The 14,185-nt window shown below is 41.2% G+C and overlaps 1 protein-coding gene across 1 annotated transcript in view; it reads left to right on the top strand.

The window, feature by feature from the left end:
- LOC117365488 (pneumococcal serine-rich repeat protein-like) overlaps positions 1-12,963 on the top strand; it is a 42,085-nt gene extending 29,122 nt beyond the window's left edge. Inside the window, exons 3-5 of the mRNA XM_033955964.1 lie at positions 2-1,062; positions 2,185-10,704; positions 12,890-12,963. Of these exons, the coding sequence (XP_033811855.1) occupies positions 2-1,062; positions 2,185-10,704; positions 12,890-12,963 (9,655 nt within the window). The remainder of the gene's footprint in view (position 1; positions 1,063-2,184; positions 10,705-12,889) is intronic.
- The last annotated feature ends 1,222 nt before the right edge of the window (positions 12,964-14,185 follow it).

Raw genomic sequence — 14,185 nt, 5'->3', positions numbered from 1 at the left:
GTATACCAAGACCTACAACCATAGCAATTAGTACAAAAGCTCCCACAAGTACCCAAGATACCACTGCAGCAACAACTACAGCCTCAATAACAGCTCCATCTCCTACACCAAAATCAAGTACATTAGTAAGCACCACCATAACATCTGCTGAGAATACCTCAGCAACTGCTATTGGAACAACCACACCACAGACTACCAGCACTGCAGCAACTACAAATGTATCTACTAGCACAATAGAAGCCCTATCTATATCAACTTCTACAGCTGCTATCAGTACACCAAGACCTATAACCACAGCAAGTAGTGGATCAACAGCTCCCTCAAGTACCTCAATTAACACTGCAGCAACAACCACAGCCTCAATAACAACTTCATTTTCTACACCAATATCAAGTACTGTAGCTAATCCAACCACACCTACTGCTGAGAATACCTCAGCTACAACATTGGGAACAACCACACCACATAAATCCAGTATAGCAACAGCTACAACTACACCTACAAACACAAAAATAGAAGTCCTAACCACATCAATCTCTATAGCTCCAAGCAGTACACCAATAGCTAGAACATCAGAAATCAGTACATCAGTAGCTCCCACAAGTATTAAAGTTACCACTGCAGTTGCAACCACAGAAATATCAAGAACGATAGCAAGCACTACAACAACTGCTGCTCAGAATACCTCAGACACAACTATGGGAACAACCACACCACAGACTACAAGTACTATAGCACCTACAAGTACAACAGAAGTTGTATCCTTATCACCCTCTACTGCTACAATCAGTATACCAAGACCTACAACCATAGCAAGTAGTACAAAAGGTCCCACAAGTACCCAAGATACCACTGCAGCAACAACTACAGCCTCAATAACAGCTCCATCTCCTACACCAAAATCAAGTACATTAGTAAGCACCACCATAACATCTGCTGAGAATACCTCAGCAACTGCTATTGGAACAGCCACACCACAAACTACCAGCACTGCAGCAACTACAGTTGTACCTACTAGCACAATAGAAGCCCTATCTACATCAACTTCTACAGCTGCTACCAGTACACAAAGACCTATAACCACAGCAAGTAGTGGATCAACAGCTCCCTCAAGCACCTCAATTAACACTGCAGCAACAACCACAGCCTCAATAACAACCTCATTTTCTACACCAAAATCAAGTAATGTAGCTAATCCAACCACAACTACTGATGAGAATACCTCAGCTACAACATTGGGAACAACCACACCACATAAATCCAGTATAGCAACAGCTACAACTACACCTACAAACACAAAAATAGAAGTCCTTGCCACATTAATCTCTATAGCTCCAACCAGTACACCAATAACTAGAACATCAGAAAGCAGTACATCAGTAGCTCCCACAAGTATTAAAGTTACCACTGCAGTTGCAACCACAGAAATATCAAGAACGATAGCAAGCACTACAACTGCTGCTCAGAATACCTCAGCCACAACTATGGGAACAACCACACCACAGACTACCAGTACTATAGCACCTACAAGTACAACAGAAGTTCTATCCTTGTCACCCTCTACTGCTACAATCAGTATACCAAGACCTACAATCATAGCAAGTAGTACAACAGCTCCCACAAGTACCCTAGTTAGCACTGCAGCAACAACTACAGCTCCATCTCCTACACCAAAATCAAGTACATTAGTAAGCACCACCACAGCATCTACTGAGAATACCTCAGCAACTGCATATGCAATCACAACAGAAGTCCTATCTGCATCAACATCTAAAACTTCAAACAGTACATTCATAGATACAACCAGAGCAAGTAGTACATCAATAGGTCCTGCAAGTACCCAAGTTACCACTGCAGCAACAACTACAAGCTTCACAACAGCTCTAACTTCTTCAATGATACCAAGTACCATAGCAAGCACTACCTCAATTGCAGCTCAGAATTCCTCTGCCACAACTATGGGAACAACCATACCACAGACTACCAGCACTATTGCAACAACTACACCTACAAGTACAACAGAAGATCTATCCTTATCACCATCTACTGCTACAATCAGTATAGCAAGACCTACAACCATAGCAAGTAGTACAACAGCTCCCACAAGTACCCTAGTTACCACTGTAGCAACAACTACAGCCTCAATAACAGCTCCATCTCCTACACCAAAATCAAGTACATTAGTAAGCACCACCACAGCATCTGCTGAGAATACCTCAGCAACTGCTATTGGAACAACCACACCACAGACTACCAGCACTGCAGCAACTACAATTGTACCTACTAGCACAATAGAAGCCCTATCTACGTCAACTTCTACAGCTGCTATCAGTACACCAAGTCCTATAACCACAGCAAGTAGTGGATCAACAGCTCCCTCAAGTAACTCAATTAACACTGCAGCAACAACCACAGCCTCAATAACAACTTCATTTTCTACACCAATATCAAGTACTGTAGCTAATCCAACCACAACTACTGCTGAGAATACCTCAGCTACAACATTGGGAACAACCACACCACATAAATCCAGTATAGCAACAGCTACAACTACACCTACAAACACAAAAATAGAAATCTTAACCACATCAATCTCTATAGCTCCAAGCAGTACACCAATAGCTAGAACATCAGAAATCAGTACATCAGTAGCTCCCACAAGTATTAAAGTTACCACTGCAGTTGCAACCACAGAAATATCAAGAACGATAGCAAGCACTGCAACTGCTGCTCAGAATACCTCAGCCACAACTATGGGAACAACCACACCACAGACTACCAGTACTATAGCACCTACAAGTACAACAGAAGTTCTATCCTTATCACCCTCTACTGCTACAATCAGTATAGCAAGACCTACAACCATAGCAAGTAGTACAACAGCTCCCACAAGTACCCTAGTTACCACTGTAGCAACAACTACAGCCTCAATAACAGCTCCATCTCCTACACCAAAATCAAGTACATTAGTAAGCACCACCATAACATCTGCTGAGAATACCTCAGCAACTGCTATTGGAACAACCACACCACAGACTACCAGCACTGCAGCAACTACAAATGTATCTACTAGCACAATAGAAGCCCTATCTATATCAACTTCTACAGCTGCTATCAGTACACCAAGACCTATAACCACAGCAAGTAGTGGATCAACAGCTCCCTCAAGTACCTCAATTAACACTGCAGCAACAACCACAGCCTCAATAACAACTTCATTTTCTACACTAATATCAAGTAATGTAGCTAATCCAACCACAACTACTGCTGAGAATACCTCAGCTACAACATTGGGAACAACCACACCACATAAATCCAGTATAGCAACATCTACAACTACACCTACAAACACAAAAATAGAAGTCTTAACCACATCAATCTCTATAGCTCCAAGCAGTACACCAATAGCTAGAACATCAGAAATCAGTACATCAGTAGCTCCCACAAGTATTAAAGTTACCACTGCAGTTGCAACCACAGAAATATCAAGAACGATAGCAAGCACTACAACAACTGCTGCTCAGAATACCTCAGACACAACTATGGGAACAACCACACCACAGACTACAAGTACTATAGCACCTACAAGTACAACAGAAGTTCTATCCTTATCACCCTCTACTGCTACAATCAGTATACCAAGACCTACAACCATAGCAATTAGTACAAAAGCTCCCACAAGTACCCAAGATACCACTGCAGCAACAACTACAGCCTCAATAACAGCTCCATCTCCTACACCAAAATCAAGTACATTAGTAAGCACCACCATAACATCTGCTGAGAATACCTCAGCAACTGCTATTGGAACAACCACACCACAGACTACCAGCACTGCAGCAACTACAATTGTACCTACTAGCACAATAGAAGCCCTATCTACGTCAACCTCTACAGCTGCTATCAGTACACCAAGTCCTATAACCACAGCAAGTAGTGGATCAACAGCTCCCTCAAGTAACTCAATTAACACTGCAGCAACAACCACAGCCTCAATAACAACTTCATTTTCTACACCAATATCAAGTACTGTAGCTAATCCAACCACAACTACTGCTGAGAATACCTCAGCTACAACATTGGGAACAACCACACCACATAAATCCAGTATAGCAACAGCTACAACTACACCTACAAACACAAAAATAGAAGTCCTAGCCACTTCAATCTCTATAGCTCCAACCAATACACTAATAGCTAGAACATCAGAAAGAAGTACATCAGTAGCTCCCACAAGTATTAAAGTTACCACTGCAGTTGCAACCACAGAAATATCAAGAACGATAGCAAGCACTACAACTGCTGCTCAGAATACCTCAGCCACAACTATGGGAACAACCACACCACAGACTACCAGTACTATAGCACCTACAAGTACAACAGAAGTTCTATCCTTATCACCCTCTACTGCTACAATCAGTATAGCAAGACCTACAACTATAGCAAGTAGTACAACAGCTCCCACAAGTACCCTAGTTACCACTGCAGCAACAACTACAGCCTCAATTACAGCTCCATCTCCTACACCAAAATCAAGTACATTAGTAAGCACCACCACAGCATCTGCTGAGAATACCTCAGCAACTGCTATTGGAACAACCACACCACAGACTACCAGCACTGTAGCAACTACAATTGTACCTACTAGCACAATAGAAGCCCTATCTACATCAACTTCTACAGCTGCTATCAGTACACCAAGACCTATAACCACAGCAAGTAGTGGATCAACAGCTCCCTCAATTACCTCAATTAACACTGCAGCAACAACCAGAGCCTCAATAACAACTCCATTTTCTACACCAAAATCAATTACTGTAGCTAATCCAACCACAACTACTGCTGAGAATACCTCAGCTACAACATTGGGAACAACCACACCACATAAATCCAGTATATCAACAGCTACAACTACACCTACAAACTCAAAAATAGAAGTCCTAGCCACATCATTCTCTATAGCTCGAAGCAGTACACCAATAGCTAGAACATCAGAAAGCAGTACATCAGTAGCTCCCACAAGTATTAAAGTTACCACTGCAGTTGCAACCACAGAAATATCAAGAACGATAGCAAGCACTACAACAACTGCTGCTCAGAATACCTCAGCCTATGGAACAACCACACCACAGACTACCAGTACTATAGCACCTACAAGTACAACAGAGGTTCTATCCTTATCACCCTCCACTGCTATAATCAGTATACAAAGACCTAAAACCATAGCAAGTAGTACAACACCTGCTACAAGTACCCTAGTTACCGCTGCAGCAACAACTACAGCCTCAACAACAGCTCCATCTCTTACACCAAAATCAAGTACATTAGTAAGCATGATCACATCTGCTGAGAGTACCTCAGCTACTGCTATTAGAACAACCACACCACAAACAACCAGCACTGTAGAAAGTACAACTGCATTTGCAATCACAACAGAAGTCCTATCTGCATCAACCTCTAAAACTTCAAACAGTACATTCATAGATACAACCAGAGCAAGTAGTACATCAATAGGTCCTGCAAGTACCCAAATTACCACTGCAGCAACAACTACAAGCTTCACAACAGCTCTAACTTCTTCAATGATACCAAGTACCATAGCAAGCACTACCACAATTGCAGCTCAGAATACCTCAGCCACGACTATGGGAACAACCATACCACAGACTACCAGCACTATTGCAACAACTACACCTACAAGTACAACAGAAGATCTATCCTTATCACCCTCTACTGCTACAATCAGTATAGCAAGACCTACAACCATAGCAAGTAGTACAACAGCTCCCTCAAGTACCCTAGTTACCACTGCAGCAACAACTACAGCTCCATCTCCTACACCAAAATCAAGTACATTAGTAAGCTCCACCACAGCATCTACTGAGAATACCTCAGCAACTGCTATTGGAACAACCACACCACAGACTAACAGCACTGCAGCAACTACAATTGTACCTACTAGCACAATAGAAGCCCTATCTACATCAACTTCTACAGCTGCTACCAGTACACCAAGACCTATAACCACAGCAAGTAGTGGATCAACAGCTCCCTCAAGTACCTCAATTAACACTGCAGCAACAACCAGAGCCTCAATAACAACTACATTTTCTACACCAAAATCAAGTACTGTAGCTAATCCAACCACCACTACTGCTGAGAATACCTCAGCTACAACATTGGGAACATCCACACCACATAAATCCAGTATATCAACAGCTACAACTACACCTACAAACACTAAAATAGAAGTCCTAGCCACTTCAATCTCTATAGCTCCAACCAGTACACCAATAGCTAGAACATCAGAAAGCAGTACATCAGTAGCTCCCACAAGTATTAAAGTTACCACTGCAGTTGCAACCACAGAAATATCAAGAACGATAGCAAGCACTACAACAACTGCTGCTCAGAATACCTCAGCCACAACTATGGGAACAACTACACCACAGACTACCAGTACTATAGCACCTACAAGTACAACAGAAGTTCTATCCTTATCACCCTCTACTGCTACAATCAGTATAGCAAGACCTACAACCATAGCAAGTAGTACAACAGCTCCCACAAGTACCCTAGTTACCACTGCAGCAACAACTACAGCCTCAATAACAGCTCCATCTCCTACACCAAAATCAAGTACATTAGTAAGCACCACCATAACATCTGCTGAGAATACCTCAGCAACTGCTATTGGAACAACCACACCACAGACTACTAGCACTGCAGCAACTACAAATGTATCTACTAGCACAATAGAAGTCCTATCTACATCAACTTCTGCAGCTGCTACCAGTACACCAAGACCTATAACCACAGCAAGTAGTGGATCAACAGCTCCCTCAAGTACCTCAATTAACACTGCAGCAACAACCACAGCCTCAATAACAACTTCATTTTCTACACCAAAATCAAGTAATGTAGCTAATCCAACCACAACTACTGATGAGAATACCTCAGCTACAACATTGGGAACAACCACACCACATAAATCCAGTATAGCAACAGCTACAACTACACCTACAAACTCAAAAATAGAAGTCCTAGCCACATCATTCTCTATAGCTCGAAGCAGTACACCAATAGCTAGAACATCAGAAAGCAGTACATCAGTAGCTCCCACAAGTATTAAAGTTACCACTGCAGTTGCAACCACAGAAATATCAAGAACGATAGCAAGCACTACAACAACTGCTGCTCAGAATACCTCAGCCACAACTATGGGAACAACCACACCACAGACTACCAGTACTATAGCACCTACAAGTACAACAGAGGTTCTATCCTTATCACCCTCCACTGCTACAATCAGTATACCAAGACCTAAAACCACAGCAAGTAGTACAACACCTCCTACAAGTACCCTAGTTACCGCTGCAGCAACAACTACAGCCTCAACAACAGCTCCATCTCTTACACCAAAATCAAGTACATTAGTAAGCATGATCACATCTGCTGAGAGTACCTCAGCTACTGCTATTAGAACAACCACACCACAAACAACCAGCACTGTAGAAAGTACAACTGCATATGCAATCACAACAGAAGTCCTATCTGCATCAACCTCTAAAACTTCAAACAGTACATTCATAGATACAACCAGAGCAAGTAGTACATCAATAGATCCTGCAAGTACCCAAGTTACCACTGCAGCAACAACTACAAGCTTCGCAACAGCTCTAACTTCTTCAATGATACCAAGTACCATAGCAAGCACTACCACAATTGCAGCTCAGAATACCTCAGCCACGACTATGGGAACAACCATACCACATACTACCAGCACTATTGCAACAACTACACCTACAAGTACAACAGAAGATCTATCCTTATCACCCTCTACTGCTACAATCAGTATAGCAAGACCTACAACCATAGCAAGTAGTACAACAGCTCCCTCAAGTACCCTAGTTACCACTGCAGCAACAACTACAGCTCCATCTCCTACACCAAAATCAAGTACATTAGTAAGCTCCACCACAGCATCTACTGAGAATACCTCAGCAACTGCTATTGGAACAACCACCCCACAGACTAACAGCACTGCAGCAACTACAATTGTACCTACTAGCACAATAGAAGCCCTATCTACATCAACTTCTACAGCTGCTACCAGTACACCAAGACCTATAACCACAGCAAGTAGTGGATCAACAGCTCCCTCAAGTACCTCAATTAACACTGCAGCAACAACCAGAGCCTCAATAACAACTACATTTTCTACACCAAAATCAAGTACTGTAGCTAATCCAACCACAACTACTGCTGAGAATACCTCAGCTACAACATTGGGAACATCCACACCACATAAATCCAGTATATCAACAGCTACAACTACACCTACAAACACAAAAATAGAAGTCCTAGCCACATCAATCTCTATAGCTCCAACCAGTACACCAATAGCTAGAACATCAGAAAGCAGTACATCAGTATCTCCCACAAGTATTAAAGTTACCACTGCAGTTGCAACCACAGAAATATCAAGAACGATGGCAAGCACTACAACAACTGCTGCTCAGAATACCTCAGCCACAACTATGGGAACAACCACACCACAGCCTACCAGTACTATAGCACCTACAAGTACAACAGAGGTTCTATCCTTATCACCCTCCACTGCTACAATCAGTATACCAAGACCTAAAACCACAGCAAGTAGTACAACACCTCCTACAAGTACCCTAGTTACCGCTGCAGCAACAACTACAGCCTCAACAACAGCTCCATCTCTTACACCAAAATCAAGTACATTAGTAAGCATGACCACATCTGCTGAGAGTACCTCAGCTACTGCTATTAGAACAACCATACCACAAACAACCAGCACTGTAGAAAGTACAACTGCATATGCAATCACAACAGAAGTCCTATCTGCATCAACCTCTAAAACTTCAAACAGTACATTCATAGATACAACCAGAGCAAGTAGTAGATCAATAGTTCCTGCAAGTACCCAAGTTACCACTGCAACAACAACTACAAGCTTCACAACAGCTCTAACTTCTTCAATGATACCAAGTTCCATAGCAAGCACTACCACAATTACAGCTCAGAATTCCTCAGCCACAACTATGGGAACAACCATACCACAGACTACCAGCACTATTGCAACAAGTACACCTACAAGTACAACAGAAGATCTATCCTTATCACCATCTACTGCTACAATCAGTATAGCAAGACCTACAACCATAGCAAGTAGTACAACAGCTCCCACAAGTACCCTAGTTACCACTGCAGCAACAACTACAGCCTCAATAACACCTCCATCTCCTACACCAAAATCAAGTACATTAGTAAGCACCACCACAGCATCTACTGAGAATACCTCAGCAACTGCTATTGGAACAACCACACCACAGACTAACAGCACTGCAGCAACTACAATTGTACCTACTAGCACAATAGAAGCCCTATCTACATCAACTTCTACAGCTGCTACCAGTACACCAAGACCTATAACCACAGCAAGTAGTGGATCAACAGCTCCTTCAAGTACCTTAATTAACACTGCAGCAACAACCACAGCATCAACAACCACAGCATCAATAACAACTTCATTTTCTACACCAAATTCAAGTACTGTAGCTAATTCAATCACAACTACTGCTGAGAATACCTCAGCTACAACATTGGGAATAACCACACCACATAAATCCAAAACCAAAACCAGCACAGTAGCAATAACTACACCTACAAGTACAACATTAGTTCTTTCCATATCACCCTCTACTATTACAATCAGTACACCAAGAGCTACAACCACAGCAAGAAGTACATCAACAGCTCCAAGTGCTTTATCCACATCAACCTCTACAGTTTCAATTAGTACACCCATATCTATGACTACAGGAAATAGTAAATCAACAGCTTCCACAAGTACCCTGTTTAACACTGTAACAACATTCAGAGCCTCCACATCTGTTGCAAATAGTATATCATCAACTATCATAGGAAGAACCACTTCAACTGCTACTCAGAATACCTTAGCCACAACTTTGGGAACAACTACAGCACAGACAACTAGCACTAAATCAACTACAGCATCTGAACCCACAAGTATAGTAAGAGAAGTGCCATCCATATCAACATCTACATCTACAATTACCCCAGTAGCTACAATCACAGGAATTAGTGCATCAACAGCTCTCACAAATACGCTTGTTACCACTCCAGCAACAATCATAGCCTCCACAACTGCTCCAAATACTACACCAATATCAAGTACCATAGCAAGGATGAACATAAGTGCTGTTCAGAGTACATCTGCCACAGCTATGAAAACAAGCACAGTAGAGATAACCAGCACTGCAGCAACTACAACTGCACCTTCAAGCACAACAGAAGTGATATCTACATCATCTTCTAGAACTCCAATAAGAACACTATTAGCAACAACTACAGGAAGTAGTACATTGAGAGGTCCAACTAGTGTCCACTTTACCAATGTAGCAACCTCCAGAGACTCCACAACTGCTACAACCTTTATACCAATATCAAATACCACAGTAACTACAGTTACCAAGGAAGCAACATCCAAATCATCCAGAACTGGTCTCAGCACTACACAAATGTCTGCAACCATAGCAAGCAGTGCATCAACTAGTACTGAGAGTACCTCAGCCACAACTGGAAGATCAACCATCGTGCGGAGAATCAGCACTACTGTATCTACCACTTCTGTGCCTGCATCTACTAGAAGTAAGATCTACCTGTTTTGTGCATATGTTCTAGAATTGTGTCATAGCATCTCTTTAACAATGTTAAAAATTTATCATGAGGTAAATGCAGTTTCTGGAAATTGCTCTTGGAATCACCTTTCTTGTTGGCTTTGAAAGAATAGTATAAATTATTCATTATGAAAAAAGTGAGCCAATTGAACAGGTAATCTGCTCAATATTCAATGCTATTTATTCAGGTGAGAAATGGCTCCTGGCCGGTTAAATAGTTTTTGGCTGGCTAATATTCAGCCGGAGATGACTGATTATCTCTGCTGAATACTAGCTGTTATGTGGTGAATACTTAGCTAGCTATATCACACTACAGCTGCTAATTTTAAGCGCTGGCTGCCTACGTTAATGGCCAAATTGGGTTGCAGAAATAGCTGGTCTATCTATGGTGGCTATAACTTAGCTGGCTAGCGCTTAAAATTGACTTAGCCGGCTAAGTTTGAACTGACCAAAAATATACCAGATATTCAGTTCCAGTCAATAGATACGGCCCAACATCGAATATCCTGGCTCAGCGCATACTATGGGAGTTCACTGGCTTCCCTCCCATGGTCTTAATATCTGCCCCAATATGTTTTAGGATAGTACATCCTTCCAGATTTGAGAAGGGAAATTGGAATGTGAAAGTGGTAGCAGTAGCTTAAACAAGTAAGCAATGGCATTCAGCTACCGGAAACCTGATTTTATAACAGAAATCCTCATGCAAAGTCTAAAAAAACAGCTAAAACACATCTTTTCTTTAGCAGGCACCAAAAATCAGTTGCAACAGTGTAGAGATGCCGTTGCTTGCATTTACAACTGCTCTGAAGCTGGTGTAAATTTGTGCACGTGCTCTCATATTTCATGAAAAACAAATGCACGTCATGATTCTACCTCTGTTCCACTTCCAGGAATCCGTACTCATATTTAAGATAAAGTAGACAAAGTTTCCATGTACCTAGATTTTGCATGTGTTTGTGGTGATACTATTTTAGAAAAACTCTTTTCTGTATGGAAGAGATGTTATGTGTTATATAACCTTTCTTAAATTTTCCTCAAATATATTGGTGAGACAGTCAGATAAGCCACATAAATAACAAATATAACTTGAAAAGTGTAGCTTGGGTGATTCAAGTAATATGTATATTCTTTTGCACGACATACAGTAGATAATACAGCCAAATTTAAATATAATTTGATAATGTCTAGGCTAGTCATTTCAAATTATACATAGACCTTGCAGCTGAATATGATCTTGTGTTTAAATAACTGCTTGTGTTAGTGCTTCCCAGAATATTGAAATAGGCCAAGACATTTCCTTTAGAATGAATCTAATAATAATAATAACTTTATTCTTCTAAACCGCCATAGTCAGATGATTTCTAAGCGGTTCACATCGAAGAGGGCTGGACAATCAGGGAATTACAAAATGCAAAAAGTGAGGGTACAACATATTACACAAGAAATAGACAGTAGGAAAGTATATATTTAGTGTGGCTTTTGATAGAAAAGGCCCATTTATACTTGAGGGATAGCTTCAAAAACCATTCCCTAACAGAGTCCAATGCCAAATTAACTAATAATGTTTCTGGGAAATTTGTTAAATCCATACTATCCATAGAAAGTCCTTGTTTATTAGGAACAGATTTTTTTTCCCCCAACAGGGAGACACTAAACTTTTTAACCAGAGGATATGAAGTTTCTGGAATCTTTAACACTTCAGCCAAATATCTCTTAATCATATCCTGAGCTGAAACAGAATACTGGTATACTTTGGGGAAAATTAATTACCGTAATCTAAGATTTTGATGTCTGACAGCATTTTCCAGGATTTCAACCTTATTAAAAATAGTCACACTGTCTTTCATCCAAGTAATACCTTTCATTCCAAAGACTTAAGCTTTGTATCAAATATTTCAGCTTTCTTTTCCAATGTAGCTATTTTAGTTTTCAAAGCCAGCGTCTCATTAACTATAAGTTCACAGTGCGCAGGCAGACTCTGTATCTGAACCCCCATTGTGACCTGAAGGGAAGAAATTGTCTCTTAAATTGATTCTAAATTAAAGACCCCCAGGCCCTGTAAAGGGGCTACTTCTGTCCTGGGTACTTCAACAAGATTAAAGTATCTGCTGCTCAGGGGTAATAACCTCCTGCAAAAGTACTTTTTTGAATTGCAGAAACTCCTGCTTTGTCAGCAGCACAATCCTTGACTTCCCCTGTCACAGGCGCCACAGGTTCTTCTTCCACATGAATCTGCTGCGGATTGCCCCCATCATTGTACATGCCAGAATCATAACCCAACAGTGCCAGCAGCTGCGGCTGTGTCAGTGGGCTCCGATTTTCTGGAGACAAGCTGACTGGCTCGAAGGAAGAAAGGCTGACCTCTGCTTTGTCGCCTCCTCCAGCAAGGGTCTACTTCAGAGTCCTACTGCTTCAGTCATGTACCACAAATGTGTCCATTGGTTCATGTAATGAAGCTGTAGATCTGGGTACCAAACCGGGTAAACCTGGAACTTCAATTTCCTTTCATTATTATAGACAGCAGTCATCTTAATTAAGATCCTCCTCCTGTTCCACAAGTAGTCCTTTTGCAGTGAGATTCTCTGCCAGAATAGCACACTTGAGGTAAAATAACCTGTTTTAATGGTAGCTCACTTTGATAATTTTCCCACTTAGTGACCTATTTACTAAAGCACTGTAAAGTTTTGCATTTAACGTACATTAATGATAATTCTATATGCAAGTTCATTTAAGAGCAAAACCTCATCAGTAACATTTAGGGGAATGGCCATCTTTTGGTGTGTTGTTGATATGTGGCACAGCTTCTTCATGCCCTCCATCAGGAATGCTTGAACTTAACTGATTAGCCCATAACAAGTCAAAAAAACTCTTTTTAACTCCGAGATCCATTAAACAATAGTGACTGGTATCTAGAACCCCTTGCTTAAAGAAAAATAAATGTTGCTATCCTTAACCCCTCTCACTGATCCCATTTCCCGTTAAAAAGTGCCAAGATACTGAGCAACTTCCCACCAATCTCCTTTCCTAAAAAAAAAAAAAAAGTGCCATGATCTCCAACTCTCTCTGATACTCTTCCACGTTGTTAAAAAGTACATAAATTTAAAAAATTCATCCTCTTGATGTCTTTTCATATTAAAAAAGTGACATTTTCCAAAGTTGGAATCAATATGGTTTCTTTAGTTGATATATTTCTTCTTCACTAAACCCCCCTCCCCCTTTTACAAAACAGTGAAAGCGTTTTTTAGCCCTGGCTGATGCACTGAATGCTCTGTGCTGCTCCCAACACTCATTAGAGCTCCTATGAGTATCAGGAGCAGCACTGAGCATTAAATGCGCTGGCCTGCGCTAAAAAAAACATTTCTGGGGTTTTGTAAAAGGGAGGGAAGGGGGTTGTAAGTGATGGAATTATAATAATGGCGGTAATTATTCTCCCATTACCCATTTTCAATGCT

Source organism: Geotrypetes seraphini, chromosome 8 (genome assembly GCF_902459505.1).
Source record: "Geotrypetes seraphini chromosome 8, aGeoSer1.1, whole genome shotgun sequence".
NCBI lineage: Eukaryota > Metazoa > Chordata > Amphibia > Gymnophiona > Dermophiidae > Geotrypetes > Geotrypetes seraphini.
This window is presented reverse-complemented; position numbering and strand designations above follow the sequence as displayed.